Source organism: Panthera onca, chromosome B4 (assembly GCF_046562875.1).
Source record: "Panthera onca isolate mPanOnc1 chromosome B4, mPanOnc1 haplotype 2, whole genome shotgun sequence".
Taxonomy (NCBI): Eukaryota; Metazoa; Chordata; class Mammalia; order Carnivora; family Felidae; genus Panthera; species Panthera onca.
In genome coordinates, this window is record NC_138345.1 from 54,345,594 (window position 1) to 54,370,370 (window position 24,777).

At 42.0% G+C, this 24,777-nt stretch overlaps 1 protein-coding gene, 1 long non-coding RNA gene and 2 pseudogenes across 6 annotated transcripts in view; all 4 read right to left on the minus strand.

The window, feature by feature from the left end:
* Nucleotides 1-24,777, minus strand: part of LOC145715613 (uncharacterized) — a 338,798-nt gene that overhangs the window by 108,644 nt on the left and 205,377 nt on the right. The window lies entirely within an intron of this gene.
* LOC132694626 (cationic amino acid transporter 3 pseudogene) overlaps nucleotides 1-24,777 on the minus strand; it is a 156,495-nt pseudogene that overhangs the window by 33,510 nt on the left and 98,208 nt on the right. The window lies entirely within an intron of this gene.
* On the minus strand, nucleotides 261-2,454 carry LOC145715612 (cationic amino acid transporter 3 pseudogene; annotated as a pseudogene).
* LOC132683390 (cytochrome c) lies at nucleotides 10,318-10,701 on the minus strand. Its single transcript, XM_078445353.2, has one exon. It carries the CDS (start codon nucleotides 10,663-10,665, stop codon nucleotides 10,348-10,350), a length of 318 nt encoding a protein of 105 aa, XP_078301479.2. The 5' UTR covers nucleotides 10,666-10,701; the 3' UTR covers nucleotides 10,318-10,347.

Below are 24,777 nucleotides of genomic sequence, written 5' to 3' on the forward strand. Positions count from 1 at the left end.
TATCACTTTATACCTGTCAGAATGGCTAAAATCAAAATACAAATAAAAAGTGTTGGAGAGGAAGTGGAGAAAAAGGAACACTTGTACACTGTTATTGGGAACGTAAATTGGTGCAGCCACTGTGGAAAAGATTATTGAAGTTCCCCAAAAAAGTAAAATAGAACTACCATAAATACACTATTTCAACAACTGGATATTTATCCAAGGAAAACAAAAACACCTTTTCTAGTTTATTTTAATAATATTTTTTAAAGCCGGTAAGCAATTATGGATGCAACTGATAATGAAACAAGTAAAAACAAAGGGGGGGAGGAAATGTAAAGACATATTCTTTGCTCCACAATAAATACACAACTCTATTCATGTTCCCCCAAACAACATGCCATGGGAGGCCTAGCTTTCCATGTGCCCAAAAGTATTCACCATTATTGTGCAGGGGACCGGACTGCATTCAAGTGTGATGATGTCAAAACAAATATGTACTGCATTCCTGAGTTCAAGTTCTACAGTGTAGCGCTAACTTAAGTGGGATTCAGCAACCAGGCTGTATTGGATCCCATAGCTAAAGTAGATAGCAAACCCAATCAGCATCCAGAAACCAATTGGGGCCCAGGTGCCAGCTGTCATCCGCATCATAAGGTAAACATTCACAAAGACACTCAGTAGTGGGAGGAGAGGCAGAGCAGGGACCTTAAAGGGAAGGGGACTGGAGCTCTGCGGCTGTCTCCAGATGACCCCAGTGATCCCAGTGATGAGCACCAGGAGCAGCACAACCAATGAAATCCACACTGCAGCTCCAGAATGCAGAACTGGCCACTGGGCCAGCACCAGGCAAAGAAGAGTAAGCAGCAGAGCAAGCAGTGAGGAGCAAACATAGACAACCCGGCTAGAGAGTGGAGTGGGGGTGGAGCTGCCTGGAAAAAGTAGCCCCTGTAGAGTCAGCTTCTCTTCTGCAGGTCCACTCTCATCCTGCACGTCTGCTTCATTTCCCCCTTTCTTCACCTCAGGCTGATACCTGAGGATGAGAACACAAAAGGCCACCAGGGAGTAAGCTAGCCGTGTCCCAATTGACATGAAGTCCAGAAGATCAGTGAGTCCAAAGAAGAATGCCATGATTGCTGCGATAATGCCAAAGATCACAGTGGCCATTATGGGGATGTATGTGCCAGTTTGGATCCTGGCAAGGACAGAGAACAGGAGGCCATCCTTTGCCATCATGTATATCAGCTGACGTATGGGGAACATATAGCCCAAGAGGCTGGCAGAAAGACTACAGAAAAATCCAAAAGCTACAACATAGTAGGCAGGGGCCCAGCCAATATGGTGAAATACCTCAGGCAAGGGGGTCCCAGGTTGAAGCTGGTAGTAAGGAACCATAAGTGTAAGTGCTGAAGAGACACCAAAATACATCAAAGTGCTGATGAACAGTGAAATCACAATGCCCATAGGGATGGAACGCTGGGGGTTCTGGGCTTCTTCAACTCTGGTAACAATGCCAGACAGGTAGCTGCTCCATGGAGAATCCCATTGAGGCCAAAAGGCACAAATCCTCCAGTGCCCAGAGGCCCCAAGCTTGAGGTGTCATTGAGTCCAGCCTTTACGTAGTCCTCTTCTGTGAGCTTCCAGTTGTGCAGGTCCCCCTTAATGAAACCAGAGATGATGACAAAACTGAGAACTAAAAGGCTCACCAATGTGACTACTTTGGTAAACAGTCCTGACTCTCTAGCCCTCAGAGTCAGCAATCCGATAAGCAACAACACAAGGGCCACAACACAGAAGCCTAGAATTTCTGCAAGGACCTGGGGAACATGCAGTAAGATGTTTTCATGCAGGGTCTGAGAGATCTGGTTCCCAAACAGGTTGTCAAAAGCTAAGCTCCAGGCAAAGACCACAATGGCTGTACCAGCAACATAGGAAAAGATGAGGTTCCAGCCAGTGATGAAAGCCCAGAGTTCACCTATAGTGACATAGCTGTAGAGATATGCAGAGCCAGAATGGGGAACACGGGCACCAAACTCTGCATAGCACAGCCCCATCAGCACAGAAGTTAGGCCGGCCACCAAAAAGCAGATCACAATGGATGGTCCGGCTTTATCTCTAGCCACTTCACCAGCTATGACATATATAACTGCACCCACTGTAGAGCACACACCCAGGGCCACTAAATCCAGAGTGTTCAGTCTTCTGCATGGGACATCCTCAGTCACCAAATGTTCCAGCTGACGTCTGCGTAGCAGCTTTTGACCAAATCTGAAAAGTGCCTGACTCAGCATTGTAGCTGGAGTTGAAGATTCTAGGATCAGAGAGCTGCAGGAAGTGTGGAGAGCCGAGAGTCTGGAGCTGGGTTCACTGAGTCTCAGTTAAGCCAAGTTGGGTTGTCACTGCTGAGTTCTATTGCTCAGGCTTGAAAGCTGATGCTTCGTATTTCATCTTATATGTGTTATTCTTCCATAATGCCTAAGTAAACAATAAGTATTTACTGAACAATGGTGTTCAACCAACGCTTAGAAGTCTCAGGTTACCTGTAGAAGCCCAATATCACAGAAACTGACACTAAAGGACATCACAGAAAAACCAACCTTGCTTTCCCCCAGAAAAGTGCCAAGTACTTCCCAACATTCTGCTTTTTAATGAACTACATGACATATTTAAATTTGGGTACATATCATGTAGCTTCATGTACTAATTAAGCTATAAGACACAAGATGGCATGAATTTATTGTGCAACAATTCACATGTGGGATGTTTGGGCCATGCTTGAGCATGAATTATGGCACATTAATTCATTGACTAGAGGGCCTGATTGCAATTACATAACTATATTTTCAAATATCACCTGAGTTTAAATTAAAAATATTGCCCCCCCAGTATTTTTTTTGATGGTTTTATTTTTGAGACAAAAAAAGCACCAAATGCAAAGGGACAGAGAGAGAGAGGGAGACAGGAACTTAGTAGGCTCTGTGCTGACAGCAGAGAACCTGATGTGGGGCTTGAACTCACAAGCCATGAGATTATAACCTGAGCTGAAGTCTGATGCTTAGCCTACTGAGCCACCCAGGTGCCCCCATTGGTCTCCCAGTCTTAAAATCTTTAGCCCAAAAATCAGCTAGCCAAAGTCAGATGTCACTTTGTCCCCCTTCCTCCTCACTCTGCATCTTCCACTTAACTGCAGTGATGACAAAGGGTATATAGTCCAAACCCTTCCCTTTACCCACCTAGGCCCACAGGGTGTTGTGAGAAGAGAGGAAGAGGGAGAAAGGGGCAAGACCTTCATAACTACTTCCAAAAAGGAGAGGAGCAGGCTGTTTAGTAAGGAAACATTGGAGAGATGGGTGCAGTAGCCAACCAACAATCCATTTCTAAGAAGGGAGAAGAGATATAAAGGCGCTTTCATGAAGCAATCAGGCAAAATGTACTACAATTTTTACATCCATAGTTATGAGAGTATGATGGGTAGGAAGGAAAGAAGTAAGTCACTTAGCTCAGAAGCTCACAACCTAAACAATTTCTTCTGTCTCTTCCCTCTTTGGATTCCAGTAAATAAGATGAGCTCATTTCTGCAGGAACTCTGCTCACTGGACACACTATGCTCTATAGACATCCTGCACCATCTGTGATGTCAGCTGCCAGCAGCCTGGAGAATCTGCCCTGCTCTGTGAGCTTATATTAAATCATTCACTTGGAACTCCTATTAATTTTTCATAAGTAGTTATTTTTAACTCATTCAACCAGGCTTTCAATATGCCAAATATGTTTTCTTAATGAAGGAATTTGCGTGAGGTTCCCTCTCCTCCCCTGCTGCTATTCAAATGTGTCCCTCCCCAATGGGAAGCAAGGCTTTGAATGAAAAATTCATAGCAAAATCCTGGAAATGAATGGTGGAGAACAGAGAAAGCAAAGTCATGCAGCCCCCACTCTCCTCCCTACTCAGACTTGGTTTGAGAGAATTTTAGGAAATGTTGTCAGAGGTTTCTAAAGATAGAAAAATCAAGTCAACATTGAAAAGTCTTCTCTACAGATTATCAAAAGGAACTCTTGGGTTATGGATCAGACCTTCCGTGTGCAAATCCATCTACACTCCTTATTTGCCACCACCAGTTCCAATTTTATGATTTACTAACAAGTACATGAGATAGATAAGGGGGGTGATCACTTCTTAATTCATGGAACTTTTCTACACTGTGAATGTGATTGACATGTCCCCCACCCACCCCCAGGCTTCAAACTCTTCGGTGATTCCCACTGATCTTCCTTCCTAGTCCTTCCTTCCTTCATCATCTGACCTGTGATTATTCCTTCAACTTCATCCCCTGCCCAGTTCCTGCTCTAGTGGTGATTTCTACACTCACCATGTTCCCTTGTCTCTAATACCCTCTTGGCCCCTTCACATACTAACCTCCACTTCTTTTTCAGCTCCCAGCTCAGAAGTTATTTCCCCAGGAAGCCTCCCCTAACTCTTATGCTACCCTCCATATGTGCTCTCATAGCACCCGGGCTTCCCCCATGTGCCATTGATCCTAATGAATCAAAATTCCAGGTCAGCTTCCTGTCTCCTCAATTAGACTGTGAGTTGGGTGCTCAATAAATATTTGTTGAACAAATACACAAACTGAGAAAAGAAACCTGAAAAGAGCACATAATCCAGAATTCCTATCTACTTGACTTTGAGATACATACTTTGCAGCCAAGCAACCTTTATAAACCTGGTTCAGGTAAAAATATAAATGGTATTACTTTCCTTGTAGAATGCAAGCAAAATGAAAAGTATGAGAGGAAAACCAACTGTGATAAAACCTTGACGGTACATCATTCATGGCAGGTATAAGGCACATGTGATGATAAAGAATTGTTTGTCCTCGGGGCGCCTGGGTGGCGCAGTCGGTTAAGCGTCCGACTTCAGCCGGGTCACGATCTCGCGGTCCGTGAGTTCGAGCCCCGCGTCAGGCCCTGGGCTGATGGCTCGGAGCCTGGAGCCTGTTTCCGATTCTGTGTCTCCCTCTCTCTCTGCCCCTCCATCGGAAACAGGCTCCAGGCTCCGAGCCATCAGCCCAGGGCCTGACGCGGGGCTCGAACTCACGGACCGCGAGATCGTGACCCGGCTGAAGTCGGACGCTTAACCGACTGCGCCACCCAGGCGCCCCGAGGACACTTGTTTATTTATTTTTTTTTTAATTTCTTTTTATTTATTTATTTATTTTTTATTTATTTATTTTTTATTTTTTAATATATGAAATTTACTGTCAAATTGGTTTCCATACAACACCCAGTGCTCATCCCAAAAGGTGCCCTCCTCAATACCCATCACCCACCCTGCCCTCCCTCCCACCCCCCATCAACCCTCAGTTTGTTCTCAGTTTTTAACAGGAGGACACTTGTTTAAAAAAGATCAGGTTGCCTTGAGTTCTACACAGCCAACCACCAACACTCAGAGAATTCTTACTTTTTGGAAGGCATCACACCCAGGCCCTATAATCTAGGTGGGATATCCTAAGGCAGACGTTCTCACTTCAGGGAACAGAGGGAGGCATAATGAAGATACTTGCGCACATTTTCAAACATCCTCTCCCTCTGGAGATTCTTGTCCAACTAGCCCCATACTTCCCATGACTGCTCTAAACTACCCAACTGATAAGAAATTGTCCTCAATTTCAAAGGGAAGAGATTCTAAGAGCTTTCTTTTCACAATAAGCAAGCACAGTTTGGTAGTTAGGAGTAAAGGCTCTGCAGGTAGATGGTTCAGGTTCAAATCACAACTCTACCACATACTGGGTGACTCTAGACAAATTTGTTCAGCCCTCAGAACTTTAGTTTCCACAAGTCAAAAGGGAACAAAAGTAATACTTCATAGGGTTGTTGTGTGGAGTAAGTGAAACAATACCTGTAAAGTAGTACTTAGCTCAGTTTCTAACAAACAATATATACTTAATATACTCTACCTGTTTAATATTAAAATCTGACCCAAATGCCCAAACTTTAAAATCAATTAGTCTTTATAAATGTCTAACCTTGAAATCATCCACTAAAACTCAAGTCTGTTAGCTGGTCCTCCTGAGATAATGAAAACAGTTTTATTCCATATACTTTGCCTTGAAACTTAATTAGACACCGGCATAGATGTTAGTGCTAAGCACATGGGGGTCCTAGGCTTACTGAATTAGACCAGGCATCAAAAGATGCAAAGTTCAAATACAATTATAATAATAAGTATTATTACACAATTAGAATAATTGTGATATAGAATATTATAACATATGATAATTATAATATATTTATATAATATAATTATTATGATTAATATTAGAACAATATCTTTGTCTACAGATGCTTCATATTATTTCTGGAAGAGGCAGTGCTGGGTGCTATAGTGGCAAGAACAAGGAACATTATGTCAGAAATTTTGGATTTCAGCCCTGGCTCTTCTGCTTGTCTATATAAACCAGGGTGATTTGTCTAATCTCTTTAAGCTTCAGTTCCAGGAACCTTACTTGACCTCCCTTACTGGATCAACATGGGAATCTGATGAGAAAATACAAACTATCATTCACTGTTGGTGGGAGTATAACTGGGCCCACCATCCTGAAGTACAACCTGAAGTACAACCTTGGAATTAAGAATGCACACATCCTCCCACCCCACAATCCCTCTCTGAGGTAGTCACTTAAAGGAAACTCCCAAGTTCATAAGGAGACCCATATGAGCACATTCATCACAGGACTATTTGTGGTAGCTGGAAGTTGGAAGCTATGCAAGAGTCTGTTACTAGAGGAATATATAAGTAAAATGTGTCCTATATGCATAATAAAATATTATACAGCAGGTCAGAGAAATAAGTAAATTTACAGACAGCAACTTGGGTAGATCTCAGAAACAATGTTAGGTAGGAAAAGTAAAAGGGGGATGAGGTGTAAGGCACAATGCCATTTATGTACATTAAAAAAAACAACCATGGGTTTCCTGGGTGTCTCAGTAGGTTAAGTATATGACTCCTGATTTTGGTTCCGGTCATGATCTCACGATTCTTGGGTTTGAACCCCAAGTCAGGCTCCGCACTGACAACGTGGAGTCTGCTTGGGATTCTCTATTTCCCTCTCTCTCTCTGCCCCTCTTGCACTTGCTCTGTATCTATCTCAAAAATAAATAAACTTTAAAATGAAACAAAACAAACAAAAACAGCCCAAAAAATATTGTATGTTGATCAAGGATACACATATATCTGTTAAAAATGTCACATAATTCTTGTGCTCAAAACCTTCCACTGTTTCCCTTTTTATTCAGAGTAGAAGCCAATATCTGCATTTACAATGGCCTGCAAAATCCTCCAGTATTTGTCACTGACCCAGCTACCTCTCAGTATTCTGTTTCTCTCTTCTCCCACTCATTTTTTCTCTAGCCACTAGCCTCCTAATATACCAGGCAGGCCCTAACTCAGACCCTTGGTACTTGATGTCCCCTATAACTGTACCACTTCTAACCTAGATATTTGGATAGTTGCTCCCTTAACTGCATTTTGTGAAAAAGTACATTTGTAGCACAGCCTTCATTAGTCACTCCACTCCTAGCCACCCACAACATACCTTATTCACCACCCTTTTTTTCCATAGCACTTAATATTTAAGGTAGTATATATTTTACTTACTCATTTGTTCATGATTTGTTTCACTCCAAAAGAAAGTAAGTTCTATTAAAGCAGGACTTTTTCTTTTCTCCTGGCTGTATTCCCTGTACCTACAGCTGTGTCTGACATATAGTTGGCACTGTGTAGTTGTTGAGTGGATGAATGCTTCTAAATACACATATAGACCATGGATTGAAAGAGTATTTGCTAAATACACTAAAGCAAGTGCCTCCAGTGAGGAGGAGAAATAAGAATAGAGATAAGAATGAAAGGGGAAAAAATGCATTTATATAGGACCTAACAGGAAGTGATGGTGCTAACAGTCCATGACTGAGGGAGGGTGGACTCCACTCTGTACTTCAGGTTCAACAAAGGAATTGCATGAGGTGATGTTGTGAGAGGACCTAGTTCATTGCCTAATAAATGGCAGGAACTCAGTAGATTTAAATTGAAGGAACTGGAATCGTGTAATTGCCAGGACTTGGAGAACACAGAGAAGAAATACCTGCTAGAAAGAGGGTGGAGAACAAGGAACGATGGGACACCCTTCCTACCAGTTACCTCTGAACCCATTTCCTTTTCCCCAATTCCTCTTTCTCCTCCAGCTCCTTTAACTGTTTCTGGATGCTTGTACCACATTTCTCCGTCTGGGGAGCTGTCTCCAGCCACCTACCTCCCAACAAAGACACAACAGTGATTCTTAACATTTGTTGAATCGCACACCCTTCTGAGGTTGACCACCTCAAAAAAATGTTCTGCACTCTCCTGAAGTCTATCCATGGACCATGAGTCAGAATCCCAGAGGAGGACCATCTGAATGGCAGGGTGAGAGAGGGGTAAGGCTTTTGATCATTTGTTTCCCTCAACTGTGTTGTGCAGGGTGGTCTTTGTGCTCTTCCCACTTTTACTGAAGATGAGGGAAAGAGGGCTACAATAAAGTATGTAAATACCAGAGAAGCATCCCAAAGAACAAAACATCTGGGAACTAAATAATAATATTTTATGATTCCAACAGAAGCAGACAGAACAAGAGATGAACAAGCAAACTTATAGACAGGAAAGCAAATCCATGACTGGGAATCCTGAGAAAGCCTACCACAAATTCAGTTTATAACAACAGAGAAACATCAGCCTCAAATACCATGATCAGAAATGCTCTTTCTCCGTGCAATAACCTGTGATTATTCCAATTAGCTTATATTCAGTCCAGACTCTCTGACACAGCTGTCAGAGCCCCACATTAATTCTCCCCCTACCCTCAGGTCCATCACCTCCTTCCTAACTCAGCTCCTCACATCCTTGTTTACTGTTCCTGGAATGAGCCTTTGGCCTAGGTAAGTTACCTGCCCTGCCAGGAATGCCCTCCTCAGTCCTGTCTAGTTATGACAGGACTATCCCTTCTCAACCTCATCTTACATTTCCCCCGTTCCATGTCTAAAAAGACTTTCCTAAACTGATTCCCGTCTCCAACTATCCTCCCCTTCCTGCCAGCACTTACAGCCCAACCTGATGCTCAGTTGAAACTAACTTTCCCTTTCTGCATGTTAGTGTCCTGGGTGTGTTGTTTAAATTCCTTTATTGCCTAAAAGTTTTCAGAGGGCAGGACCAGGATCCATATACCTCCTCTTCTGAATTCCACACTTCCAGCCCCAATATTCACTACACAGGACTAGGATTTGCTCATAATTTTAGGAAACAACCATACAAGGCACTTAGGACAGAAAAAAATGAGTATATAGATGTATTCATTGACTAGCATATCTTGAGATTCCTATAAGTAGGATTTTTTTTTTTTGAGAGAGAGAGAGAGAAAGAGAGATTGAAAAGGGCAAACCCAGGTGGAAACAGGAGATTATAATATATACTATCATAAACATTAAAAAATTTTAAAAAGGGGCACCTGGATGCCTCAGTCCGTTAAACGTCTGACTTCAACTCAGGTCATGGTCTCACAGTTTGTTCATTTTGAGTCTCACATTGGGCTCTGTGTTCACAGCTCAGAGCCTGAAGCCTGCTTCAGAATCTGTCTCCTTCTCTCTCTGCTCCTCCTCTGCTTGCATTCTCTCTCTCTCTCTCTCAAAAATAAATAAACATTAAAAAAATTTAAAAAGAATATGCACCATCATTTATTTCAAGAGCAATTCCTAATGAGGGCCCTGGGTCTGTGAATCTCCGTTTAATTAGGAAACTGTCTCTCCCAAAGGTGGTGCTTCCTTAGGGGAGGTGCTTAAAGAATTGTAGAGAGGGACCAGAGGACATGAAGCCAGGTTGTATGAAATAATACCCCAGCCTTCCCCTTTCCTCCCTCTCCTCCCTGGGTTTCTCTCAGTATCTAAGCAACTTCCAAACACCAAAACAAAAGTTCAATCCCATGTCCCCAAGAAGAACCACTGTCAAATCCAATATCCACCCACTAAATTAAGGCCTTCTTGCTTTCCCAGCCAACCCTATCCACTCTTCTTTGTCCTGTAGGTCATTGTGTACACTCCTCTAAGAAGGGCACTGCCCTCACTCTGCACCTTTCCCTTTCAAAACATTTTTCCAAAACAGTAAGTTCCACTGGTTCCCGTGGTTGGATGTTAACACTCCTGCCAATCAGGGAGTTGGCCTTATGGCTTCTGAATCGCTTCAAAGAGATTTGGATACCAGCTGCTTCACTAGAAGTTTGATAAAGACAAAAAAAAGTCCTGAGACATTTTTTGTTTTGTAATAAATAAGGCAGTGGCCAACTATTACTCCTTAGTAGCTTTTTTGAGATAAGCTATCAAGTCTGCTCTTTCCCCTGCCTTCTTAATGCCAGTGAAGATCATTTTTGTTCCAGGGATGTACTTCTTGGGATTTTCCAAATACTCCATCAGTGTCTCCTCTCCCCAGGTGATGCCTTTGTTCTTGTTGGCATCCATGTAAGAAAATCCAGGGACTTGACCTGTCTTTCGCCAAAATAAACCATGGAGATTTGGCCCAGTGTTGTGCTTGCCTCCCGTTTCCACAGTTTGGCACTGGGCACACTTCTGAACAAAAATCTTCTTGCCCTTCTCAACATCACCCATTTTTAAATCGGGTTCTGGCTGGCCGAAGTCCGGGGTCTTCACTTCCAGGCCTGCTGTACCCGCGTGGGCCCCAGTTGCAGCACCTGGGCACTAACCTCGGCCCCACCCATATACCCACCAAGGCAATTGTGTGCCCCTATGGCTGAGGTTCCCCTGCCCCTGCTTCAGCCTCCCTTTGCGGCTTTGCGCTCACTGCTCTTTGGTTGTGCGCAAAGCGAAGGTGCCTGCTCACAAGCCGAAGGTCTAACTCTCTCCAGTAAGTGTGGTTTTAAATTCTAGTTCAGACATCTTACTTATATCTGTTGATTAAATCCTGGCCATCATTTCTTCCTATTCTTTGTTTTGGCATGAATTCCTCCATCTTCTCATTGTGGAGGAAGAAAAAGATTAATAAAAATTAAAAAATGAAAACAAAAAAAAATCAAATAAAGGAAGCTAGATATTAGGTGTGCTTTGGTATGCTTATTGAGAAAAGCTGGATAGAATACAGAAAAAAAGAGAAAGGGAAAATGTTAAAAAAATAAAAAAGTTTTCAACCATAAAGTAGAATAAAATAAAGAAAATGAAATAGAATAAAAATTAAAAAGTTAAAACAACAAAACAATAAAAAGAATTTTCTCTTTCTTTAGACAAGAAAGAAAAAGAAAATAAAGAAAGAAAAAGGAGAACAACCTAACCAAAAATGGAAGAAAATTAACAAATAAACAAAGGATCCAGCACACAGAATGAAACCTAAATGAAGTTACATCCAGTTTCTTCTATAACTGAAACTTTGCAGCACACTATAGTCTGCAGACTAATAAGCCTGTGGAAGGGGTTTGTGCTGGTCTTCTGGGGCTGTGCCTGGAGGGCACAGGTGGATGGGGCTTTGTGTGAGGGCTCCTTCTTCACTTGGTGGCACTACTTACCTTACTAGGGTCATCTGTGTGTGTGCACACATGCACATGCACATGCTAGATGTGAAAATGGCTTCACCCAGCTCCCTAGTCTCTGGCACAGGAACCCCTTGCCCTCACCGACCTGTAAACTCCCTCCTTTGTCTCAGGTTTTCATCTGCTCCCCACCTCTTCCCTGTCAGTATCCAAACTGTCTGTCTTCCAGGTGGCACCTTCCTCCAAAGTTTTATCTGAGATGGAACTGTGTTTCAAAAACCCCACACTTCAGAGACCACTCCACTTGGACCCATGCCAACTCTCTGGGAGATTGGTCTTGCCCAGCAATGTCCAGGTGCCAGCTTGTCTCAGAAAATATTAATGCAATTACACTGTGGCAGAGGTTCAGAGATTATGACAAATCACAACACACAGCCTGTGCAACACACAGAGGGCAGTTTTGCTGTCCTTTGGCATCTTTGTTCCAATACCACAGCAAACATGGCTGCTCTCTGGGGTCAGCCTGGAGTTTTGCTAGTGGGGAGGCCATATAACCTCTATCAAATGCACTGTAATCAGGGGAAGTACTTCTTCTCATGTGGCACCCCTCAGAACACATTGCCTGCTCCAAGGAATTCATCCTACTTCCTCACCACAGCACCGCCAGGCACTGAGCTCTGAAACTTCACACTCTGCACTCCACTGTTTATAGAATCCTGGCAGCAATGAAATCCTCTCCTTTTTCCCTGTCAATGGTTTCTGGGAACAGATTTTTTGTCCAGTCCCTTGCGAGTGTTTTCACTTTTTCTCTCCAGCTACCTCCAGGGAGAGTGCTTTACTTGTGCAATCCCGATGTGCTTCACTCTCCCCCTTTCTCTCTGTCTTCTCTCCATGAAAATGGCTCCCTACACTCCAAGGCTCTGCAGCTTTTCTCTCTACCAAATCACTTCTCCATACCACATACCTGGCAAGTTCTCTGGCTCCAATTATGCAGAATTATATTGTTCTGTGAATCCTCAGATCAATTTCTTAGGTGTTCAAAATGGTTTAATGCTGATATAGCAGTGTTTCAGGGATGAGACAATCTCAGGGTCCCTATACTACTCTGTCATATCAACATCTCCGTCATGAAAACAACCTATTTTTGAGAAATAACAAAGAGGCATGTGGGGCCAGGACAGAATAAGTAAGGGGGAAGCAGGAGAGGATGATCAAAGAGAGAAGCAGGAAGCCTGATCCTTCACATAGGGTCTGAGAGTCACCGTGAAGACTTTGGCTGTTACTTTGGGTGTGATGGAAACCCTATAAAAGCTGATAGTTTTACATGTTGCCTACTGATTTTAATGTTTGGTGAGCTAAGTATTGGGTTCTCAGTTTTAAAAAGGTTTTGTGAGTTAAATATTGGGTTCTCAGTTTTAAACAAGGCATGAAAATAAGTTTTGCAGAGCTCTCAATAGATAACTTGTGGGTATGAAACAAAATGAGGGTTGAACATGCTGTGTTCTTGCATCTGCCTCCCTGACTAGATGCCAAAGAAGAAATTCCATTCACCAGCATGGGAGAATAACATGATGAATTGACTTGACTGAAGCTGTTCACTTTCTGGATTATCTCTAGACAGGACTCCATCACTTATAAATCAAACAAAAGTCATTTTAGCATCACTCACTATTTAATGTTATTCTCTAGCATTATTGTGGATAATCAGGAGCTGACATGAAGATAAAAAGATGTCTTTCTGTAACCTGGTAAAAATAAGGACTGCAAAGATAAGGGTAGGTAGACTCTCAGAAAGAGGGTAGGAATCATGTGAATCAGGCACTGCAAGCCTTGAAGAATTACATCTATGAATCCAGTCCCAAGCCCCAGATGCCTCAGGAAGAACTGTCAGAAATGTCTGAGATACTCAGAGCTGGAGAGAGAAAGGGCCCCAAATGGAAGCCTGAATACACATTTCTGAAAAGTAAAGAGTAACTGTCATAACCTCATTTCCCCCCAGGAAACAGGGATGAAAGCTTCTATATCTACATGGAAAATCCAAAAAGTTATATGTTTTCTTAACACAAATCAAGAAAGAATGGCCACCCAACCACCATTTATAAATGTTAAAAAAATACACAATTGTGTGTGTGGAGAGATGAAGTGTAGAGAAGGAGAGAATTATGGGGTTGTCCCAGATGGGAAAGTAGGAGAGACAGAAGTCAGTTTTCACTATGGCATTCTTAGGATTCTAATGGGGGTGAGGGGAGGGAAATATAGTAAAATCTGGAAATGTAAATAACTAATTTCTCTTGGCAAGGAAACATGCCATGTACTCCTAGTTTCTGTGTGCTGTGTTTTCCCAGCTAAGGACCATCTACTCATCCTCCACTCTCAGCACACTATGATCACCACCCAGTTCTAGGGTAAAGAGACTCCACAGATTGCCTCACATCATAGTCCCAATCTCATTTCCCTTCTCTCTGGGATCATTACAGAGGTCCTGTGTTATCTTTAAGACTTCAAACATGTATAATAAAAATGGGAGTAGCCCTCAAGTAGCAAAATAATAGACCTAAGTGGCAGTGAACATCTTAGGTCATTCATTCATTTAATAAACATTAAGCACCTTATAAACGTCAGTCCTAGTGCATGATGCTACAAACACAATGGGGAAGAAAAAGATGTGCCCCATGCCGACGTGGCACTCATTGCTGTCAACAATGTTCTTATATAAATTGTGTAACCTGAATCTAATGATAAAAAATGATCAGTGTACAAAGCAACCTTCCAAAGAATATTGATTTGTTATAAAACTGACCTGTACTGTTCAAAACTGTCCATGTCAGGAATGACAGGCTGAGGAACTGTTGCAGATTAAAGGAGAATAAAAAGACATGACAATCAAATGCAATGCAGAACGCTGGACTGCACAGGGATTAGGCAGAAACATTCTGCTATAGAAAAACTGGACATTTGGGGCGCCTGGGTGGCTCAGTCGGTTAAGCGTCCGACTTCGGCTCAGGTCATGATCTCACGGTCCGTGAGTTCGAGCCCCGCGTCGGGCTCTGTGCTGACAGCTCTGTCAGATTCTGTGTCTCCCTCTCTCTCCGCCCCTCCCCTGTTCATGCTCTGTCTCTCTCTGTCTCAAAAATAAATAAACGTTAAAAAAATTTTAAAAAAAGAAAAACTGGACATTTAGTAAACTTTGAATATGGGTCATATTTTATTCACACACACACACACACACACACACACTGGAGATAGCAAACAAATGTGGCAAAATATTAATAATTGCTCAACCTTGGTAAAATATAAATGGGTGTTAATTATACTATTCCTGCAACATTCTGTAAGTTGGATATTTTTCAAACTAAAAAGGTAGAAGAAAAACAAGAATGTCCCCATAGTAAACGTTATGGATTCTTTTTCCCTGAATGTCCTTTATAAACAACCTTGTCATTATACTTGTTTGGAATCGAATCCCACCCTGAATGATCTAGCCCCAGATCAGGAACTTTAGATGAGAGGAGTGGGTGGGAAGATAGAGCTCTCTTGGCTTTGATTTACAACCAAAACTCAACAGCAAAAATTACTGGAACAAAACCACAACCATGGCTCATGTTAACACGGTTTTTAAAATTCCATATCCTTACTGTCATTTTGTAGGATGAACACAGACTAATAAGCCAGGGCCCTAGACTTCAACTCTAGAGGCATTGGGAAACACGTGAATGGGCATGAGGCAGAGAAAAATGGGATCTGGCAAATAGGGGTACCAGGTATATGTCCAAAATTTGGGGATACATTGAGGGGGGACAAAGAGAACCAACATTTGTTGAGCTGCAAGTAATGTACATATGCTATTTCATTTAACCCCCATAACATCCCAGTTAAATAAGTATCATTATTTCATTTTACAGACTGAGAGGTTAGACAACAGTCCCAGGCTCATATAGCCAGTACAAAGAAGAGCTGGAATTTGAATTTTGTTCTTTATTATTTCAAAGATGATAATCTTTCTACTGCATGCAGCATGCTACCTCCACAAAAAGTCAAGACTTCAGGGAATAACTATTAAAGGAGTATTTGAGCCAGTTATTTTATCTGTGCCAGGGTTACCTTCTGCTAATCTCTTCCCTTTCCTCACAAATAGATACTGATCAGCCAGAGCTGCAAGTACTGAGACCATCAAATCTGAGAACTACAATTAAATCTTATCTTGCTAAACTCCAAACCTAACCTAGGGTCAAATGGTCTCCAGACTATGCTTTTAGACTCCAAGTAAGATTCCAAAGCATCCATGTAGCTATTCCAATAGTTCTGGGATATGATGTTACAGATAATTGTAATTCCTACCCACAACTTCAGCCCATCTCCTTTCACTTGGCTTTTTGTGGAAATACAGGGTAATAGGTCTTTAGATGCCAAATATAAATTGTCCTCCCACGACTTCTTTCATCATCCTATTCTTTTATCCAATTTTTGTAGTTATTACCTCATTATTAAAATGAAATAAACCCACATTCATGCAGTTAGGGAGCGCTGGAGAAGAAAATGAAACCTTGACTCTCATTGTGTAAAGGAAGATGGAGAACAGACATTTTCTAAAATGAGAGCCCAATGGCAGGAAGATGGTTACAATTTCTTGGACAACCTAAATATCTCTAGTTTGGGATCCCAAACCTCAGCCATCACCCAAGTCTTCCAGACAACAGTCTGTTGGCACATACTGTTAGGAATAATCTGTTACAAAGGACAGCCCCAACTGGAACATAAGAGGTTAGAATGCAGATGGTCACAGTTTAATGATTATAGTTTAACAAAACATTTTTTAAGGTTCCTAATTCACCTGGCTATTTGCTCCCCAGATGTGGCTGCCAATCAGGCAGACTAGGAATGTGTGCCAGAAACTGAAATGTCCTCTTATCCTTAACCCAGAAGAACCAGTACCAGAAAAATGTCAGCTCGCTGATCATTCCAAAATTTGATTAACCACTTTCAGAGCTAAAATGGCAGAGTGTTGCTGCAATAGGACTTCAGCTATTTCAGAGTGATCATTCTGACTTGGTTGTTGTTGAAAACAGGAGACCTGATCTGGTAGAAAATATAAAATGGGCATTAGGATTCCCCATTGTGGCCCATGTCTGTGACCAGCTCTGAGCTCACAGCACCTAAAACAAAGTTAGTATTTATTAATCACCCATGGACATCAGGCACCAGTAAGACCTCTTTGTCTGTTTTTGGATCTCTTCATTATTTTTTTAAGTTATTAAGGGATATGAACTTGAGATAAGGAATAATGGGCATTATGAACATGATATTGGTACAGGAAGATCAACAGAAAAGATAAAGGGTTTCCTTTCTATTTTAGTTTCAAAAGGAAGAAAACCTCAAATATATCCAGAAACAAGGGGATTGACAAAGCAGCCTCTAAGGATCCTGACCTTATTCGGGGAAAGTGCATAAAAATTTGGAACAAATCTAAAGAATTCCATCTGAACTCATTGGTTTCAGATATTTGGGGATCACCAACCTAGACCTCAGTTCAATTCAGATGACATGAAATCACTTAGACATTTAGAACCTTGTCCACAGTAGACCTGTATCTAGTAACTTCCTATGGTTTGCAAATATTGCATGTCTAAGGCCAGCTTCCTGCCATACTCTCTGGTTCACCCTCCTGCTCCATAAGATTGGTAACTCTGAACAATGAGATGCCCTCAGCTCTCACTAAGATTCACCCTGCTGCCCTTGAAGCAGGATAAAGCCCTGAAATACATTCTTCCTGATCACTACATGCAGCCGATAACTGAAGTGTAAGTTCTCTCTACCCTTCCGTCTGGAAAATGACACTTTCCTCAAGTCTTAAAAAGATACACACACACACACACACACACACACACACACACACACTCCCAACCAACCTGCAGTTTCCTCTTCTCTGTTAAGTCCAAACTTCTAAGATTGTATTGCCAAAGTTCTTTTTTCACTGTTATTCTACCACTTACTCCTACTGCTAACTTTTGTGGCTCCTGCTTGGACAGAACAAATCTTTTCCCACACATGCACATCTTGCTAGCATTAACATCAGCCATCACAGAGACTGCCTTTCTCTGCCTAGAACAAGCTTTTTCCAAATTTACTCAACATGACCCTCCTTCCCCAAGCTTCTCTAGGCACACCTACACAGAGATACCTGATCTCTCCAGTATTCTCCAGTATGCTCTCCTTGCCCCCTGATCTCCCCTCATTAATGTCCACTAGCCGAGAACTTTGCCCTAAGTAGACACCCAGTTAAGGAAGAGGGTAGGAATCAGTGGGTGGTGAGGTGGTACTGGGAGCAGAGCTTCTGCCTGATGTTGCTTCTGCTTGCCTTTCCTTCCCCAGCTGAAGCCTAAGGTACAGAGAATTAAACAGTCACGTCCAAGGAAGTCCCAAGATTTACATCCCAGTTTGGTTATGTCAGAGATCCAACACAACAACTGAGGCCCAAGTCGCTTTCACCACAACAAAGTGAAAGTACAAAGGAAGTAACCCAAGTCAGTTGAAACAAAGTGCATTATCTGTGACCTTTATGATTTTCTCCAGTGTCATCTCTTTGATGTTTGACAATTGAACAGATAGACAACACAGAGTTTTATTACTTCCACTGCTTTACTTTATTTGGAAAATAAGCCAACTAATGCTTTGGCCTTAGGCTACATGACATAAGACTGAAGCTGCATAATTGCATTTAAGGCTAGCCTGAAGAAAGGAGGAATGTACAATGCTCAAATGATTGAATGGTGTGTAGAACATGATTTCACCTGTTTCAGGATTTTAGGAATGTATCTCTGAAATTCCTTTAGATTCTAAGTTCCTGGAGAAAAGAATTTTCTCTATTTGCTACCATTTTTCCTGTACTGTCTATAAATAACTACACAAATGGATTCAATGTACTTTGAGCTGGGTCTGAGTGAGAAATTTGATTGTTCCTCAAGTAGAAGCCACATAAAATTTCTAATTGAGAAGGACTGGATTCAATCTTTTAAAGATAAGATTTCAACTAAGCATAAATGAATACAAGGGAAAATTCCAAGTTAGAAAATTTAGGCACCACACTGATTCTTTGTGCAAAAGAACTGTAGCAAAATCAACATTTTTCTTCCCCATAAATTATCAACACCACCACTATTATGCCAAAATCATAATGCATTCAGTTACACACAGTGCAAGAACAATGGTGGCAAATACAGAATCCCCCTGTCTGGGAACTTACAACCAAGGGCATTTCGTGAAGACCTACACCCTGCCAAAATAAGTGAAAGATACATAAACTGTGAACCGGGAAGGGTATTCCTCAGTCACAGCAAGAGTATGTCAAGATCCCAGATGGCTTCCTAGTTGATGGAAGGTAAGAGTAGTAAGGACCTCATTTTCCAGTGTTAGCAAGACTACTGAGTATGTTCTGTGCACCATGAATCAACCTGAGAATGCTGCAAGGAAGAGAGGGGAATTACCCCCATCTTGGCCTTGTGTATATCTGTTTCCCAGGAAAACATCAGTTCAAGCTACATTGTCAGCCTTGGACTTACTCTAATAAATAGACCCTCTTTTAGGCCTTCCTTCCATGCCCCCCCACCAAAAACACAAAACAAACTTCATCACATCTTGAAATAGTAAATCCATTTTGCCTAACTAAACAGATCCAGATAAATATTTGCTACAGATATTAGTAAAGATCTAGATACTAAAATATAAGAATAATATAAAAATAATTATTCTCATTCTTGGTCTGTGCAGAAAAGGAAAGGAGAACCCATTGCAATAGTAATAAATGTGTTTCTTCTCCTCTGGGGATAGAGAAGTAAAGGTCAGGTAGCTTCCCTGAAAAGTTGGAAAGAAAGCTGAAGTAACCAAATTCAGCTCTTACTAAGGAAAATAAATATCCGAACTAATCTCCCAGGAGTCTTCTGAGAACAACCTCACCAAATGGATCACTTACCAGACATCCTCCCAACTGGAATCTCACTTTGTGGTATACTTTGCATGTTACTTGAAAGCAGCCTTTGTCTCCCTTTCTAAAATAAAAATTCCTTAGGGTAGAATCTGCTTCATTTTTTCTCATAAGGCTTGAAACCCTTATTATGCAAGTAAATATTACCAGGTGCAACCAAGACTTCAGCTTGAAGGCATGGCAACCCCCAAACTCATTAGACCAGGAGGAAACACATCCACCTCCACCTACTCACCTACCTACCCTAGCACCTCCAGGCCTACACCTCTCAAATACCATTCCAGTCTGGCAGAAGCTGAATTCTGAGTCAGTGAAAACCCATCCTGATGCAAACTAACATGATCCAAACAAACTCTATGTAGATCAAACACATCCAGCCAAATATAGACCCAAATCTATGTAGATGTAGAACAAAACATGTCTGCTTCCTTCCCACAATGACAATGGAGTCCCTGGTACATGCACACACTACATTAGCATCATTTAACCATTATTTGGGTATACAATCAGAGAGCCATAACTTTTGTAGAGGTTGTGTAGACTCCATATTTTCTAGTATCATTCTAGGATGGTTGTGAAAAGGCACCTTTTCATAGTCATTTTGGGATAACTGCAGAGAAGACAAAGTTAAAAGCAACATTCCGCATTCATGATTTGACATATTTACAGGTTTAATTTCAATCATAATCCATTTTTGAAATTCTTAATATTTCAAAAACACCAAAACAAGATAATCAACTTGACAAATCAGAAAGCTTGAGCTTCTGCTTCTAAAGGTCTTCAGAAATTAGATGCACTACCAGGAAGAATCAGAATTAGAATTTCCATACAAGAATAAGAAAGAGATCTGGGGAATGCCAGTCTGCACATGCAGTTAAGGGATTAGAAAGGGATGTGATACATTGATGTCAGGAGTGAAAATCAACTTCTTCTCTTCTTCCCCCTATGCTTCTCCATTCCCTTTTCTCAGCCCCAAATCCTGTCAACACAGAACACCTAATAAAAGTTCTCAGGAGAAACCAGTAGAAGGAAATCCATCTGGCTGTCTACCTTATTTTCCAAACAACTTAATGTAGGATGGCCTTTAACTACAGTGAGCACTGATCAAAAACCACTTTTTCCAAGAAGCTTTGTTGAATACTTTGTTTTTTCTCCCAAGCCCTTCCTTTCCTTGAAGGCACAGATTCTAGAAATCCATCTAATAATCCCATCTATCACTATACTCTTGTCTCCACTTTTAGACTAGTCATTTTGAGTGGTCAGAACCACTGGTTCTTTCTTCTGTGTCCCTCTTCACAATATACACTCTCAATAATATACTGCACACAAGGTGGTTTTGGAAAGCCAACTATCTCTCTGGTTATCTTCTTTCATATCTTTAAATGTGTCCTTCTGTCCTCCCATGTAAGGACTCAACTGTCTCTTTCTCTCTATCCTCTCTCACAAGACTGTGCTTGTTTCCCCTCATAGCCCTGCTGTACATCTTCAATATCTCCCTTGTAATATTAATTTGTTTGGCTTTGTTTTGTTTTAGGAATGTCACCAGATTATCTGAGTCATGTGAAAGTTGTATCATGACTCAAAGTGCTGTGTTCTTATCCAAATAATGGTCAATATGATTTCTCCATCAAGACCCATCTGTCTCACCCCAGCTCAGGCATTATAATCTACAACAAATAACTTCTGCCACCACTTTTCAAGGGACACTCTATCTATTTTTCCTTATTCTTTCTAATCCCCACTCTGCTTTGTGATTTCTGCAGTAATAAAATAAAAAAGGGATGAGAATAAACCAAAAGAATATAATTGAAAAACTATTTTGATTAATTTGGAATATACTTGTTGAAGAAAAATGGACTTTCCACATGATTTTGCTAAACTAAGGTTAAAATGAATCTGCCTTCTGGAAGCACATAATATGTCTCAGTTGATAATGGACAGAAGCTGCCCAAGAATTGCCAGAGGGTAAGAGAAAGACAACCTAGAAATAAACACTTGCCACATATAATCAATAAAACAGGTGCTGTGCTTGGATAAGTGTTATCTAGGCTTCTGGTGTTTGGGCACTGTCTACATGTACATGGAAGTCAAGAGGAGGGTGGAGAACAATTTAATATTCCAATTGCTTTTAAAATTAAACAGTTGCATGAGAAAAAATGAAATATGGCCTTTTGTAGCAACATGGATGGAACTGGAGAGTGTGATGCTAAGTGAAATAAGCCATACAGAGAAAGACAGATACCATATGGTTTCACTCTTATGTGGATCCTGAGAAACATAACAGAAACCCATGGGGGAGGGGAAGAAAAAAAAAAAAAGAGGTTAGAGTGGGAGAGAGCCAAAGCATAAGAGACTGTTAAAAACTGAGAACAAACTGAGGGTTGATGGGGGGTGGGAGGGAGGGCAGGGTGGGTGATGGGTATTGAGGAGGGCACCTTTTGGGATGAGCACTGGGTGTTGTATGGAAACCAATTTGACAGTAAATTTCATATATTAAAAAATAAAAAAATAAATAAAAATAAATAAATAAATAAATAAATAAATAAATAAAATTAAACAGTTGCAAATATACTTTGGGATAACGGCAAACTGCCTTTAGGAGACCCAGTGTTTTAAGACCAATAGGGAGCCAAACCCCAAGAGAACTTGGTAAAATTGCCTGCTACAGCCTGAGCTTGCCTATAATCAATCCCCACCACAACTTTTGAAAATTAGATAAGAAAGGCAGGGAGAGACATTCAGCAGTTGTAAAAATAGATATCTAGCTCCTTGAGCATGGAGGAAGAAGTCCCTCAAATCCTCTGTCATGGTGGTGGACCACTTTATACAGCTGACCTACTACTCTGCAAAGTCCACAACAATGTCCACCCTAAGAGGATATGATACAGAGACTTAAAATTTCCAGTGAGAAAGCATGGCAAAACACGAAGGAAGCAGCAAAGCCAGGTGGAAAAATATTCATTAATTCAAAGAAAAGGTCTAAGAATACAATGTGCTGGGCGCTGTGGGAAAGACAAAGATGGATAAAACAAGCTTGGTACCAGGTCAGAAAGGAAAGGCAAGGGAGGAGGACAGGGCAAAGAAGTAGGAAGGATGCCAGAGAAGGTCAAAGGAATAACCTCCCCTAATTAATATTTTCCTCAGCAGAGCTGAGAAGGTTTCTGGTCTGGAGGAGAAGAGAGTGCAGGCCTCTAAACCACTCTGACCCCAGCAAACCTACTTGCCATTCCCATACTCTCAAGGTCTCTGATCTGCACGGCCCTCTCCCCCATCCAGAGTCTGGTTCTGGCGCTATGAAATATCCTCTGCTCTAAAGCCCGAGTCCACAGTCGGTGGAACTCCAGGCCAGCCTTCTTGCTCTCTGGCTCTGTCTGCATTTTCTTGCCAAACTCTGTAAATAGGAGAAATCACTTACCAGGTGCTTTTCCTACCCCAGAGGAGGAAGACCTGAAAGAAAGGGTAAGTAAAACCTAGGGAGAGGGAAGTTTACCCAAGCAGAGTCAGGACCAGGAGTGGAGCTTAGCTGGGCCCACAGGGAGTTGGGGCCGTCCCAAGGCAGGGCCTTCTGGAGGTGGAGCCCATGAGAGGCAGGGCCCTCGAGAGGCGGGGTCCTCAGGAGGCAGGGCCCTCAGGAGGCGGTCACAAGGGAATGGTAAAGAGTGAAGGAAGTAGATTAGGCAAAATCTAGAGGAAAGCTGGAGGAGGGCGATGGAAGACTAGTGGGACCCTACATGAGTGACTTGGTGGACTAAGAGCTTAAGTGGGACTTTGTTGGAGACTTTTTGGAGGCAAGATGGAATTTAAAAGGAAACAAACTTCCCAGGGTCCTGGGTTTGGAGGAGGTCCTGGTTGGCAGGAGGAGAGTGAGGGAAGCCATGTGGAGTCCAGTCTATGTCATTTGGAGGCCACTCCCAGATCCAGCTGAAGAGTCCTCTAAGCAGCTCTTTAAAAAGGATGGAAGCACTCTCTAAAGCTGCCTGTTCCAGAATCTCCTACTAGGTTCCTCTATTATCACCATCCATCCTGCCCTCTCACCCATGTTTCCCATCACTCCAGGAATAAAATTAAAAGAGATATGGCTTAGGCTTCACCATAAAGGACTTTCTGAGATAGTCATTCAGAGTTTGTAGCATATTTTAACTGAATATACATTGAGCATTGTGCTGGATATATATATATATATATATATATATATATATATATATAGTCCCTGTCTAGAGAGCTTCCTACTCTAAGTAATCAAAACTAGGGCTGTCAAGACCCTGAATGGTGACCAAAAGAAGGTGCCATCTCATTACCCTTATTTGTCTTTCTCTGCCTGACTTATTTCCCTTAGCATAATACATTCTACTTCCATACACGTTGTTGCAAAAGGCAAGATTTCATTGTTTTTGATCGCTGAGTAATATTCCATTGTGTATCTTGCTGAGCAATGTCCTGGTACCAGCTTGTCCCAGAAAACAGTCACCCAATTGTGCAGTGGCAAAGGCTCAGAGTTTATGGTAAATCACAACACACACCTGGTGCCAGGCTTTGCTGCACTCAGCTGGTATCTTTTCACTATAGCAGTAAACGTGGCAGCTCTCTGGGGTCTTCTGTGACTTTTGTCCACAGGGAAGCTGTATGGCCTCTACCAAATGCAGTCCAAGCAGGGGAACCACTTCTCCCCATGTGGCACACAGACCACTCATACCAAGCTGCCTGCTCCTGAGGATTCGCTTTCCTTCCTCACCAGAGCATAGCCAGGCACTGAGCTCTGAAACTTCAGACTCTGTGCTCCACTGTTTATAGAATGCTGGCAGTAATGAAACCCTTTCCATTCTCCCTAACAATGGTTTTGGGGAACAATGGTTTGGGGAACTTCCAGTTCCCTGCAAGTGTTTTCACTCTTTCTGTCTAGCCTCTTTCAGGGATAGTGCTTTGCTTGCATGATCCCAATGCGCCTCACTTTCCCCCCTTCTCTTTCTCTCTCTGTCCTCTGTGAAAATGGCTTCCTACACTTGGCAGCTCTGTAGCTTTTCTCTCCCTCAATTCACCTCTCCACACCACAAAGCTGTCGTGTTCTCTGGCTCAAATTATGCAGATTTTGCATTATTTCTCAGGTCAATTTCCTAGGTGTTTATAATGGTTTGAGGGGCACCTGGGTGGCTCAGTCAGTTAAGCATCTGACTTGATTTTGGCTCAGGTCATGATCTCACAGTTCATGGGTTTGAGCCCCTCATTGGCCTCTGTGCCTACACAGGGAGGAGGCTGCTTGAGATT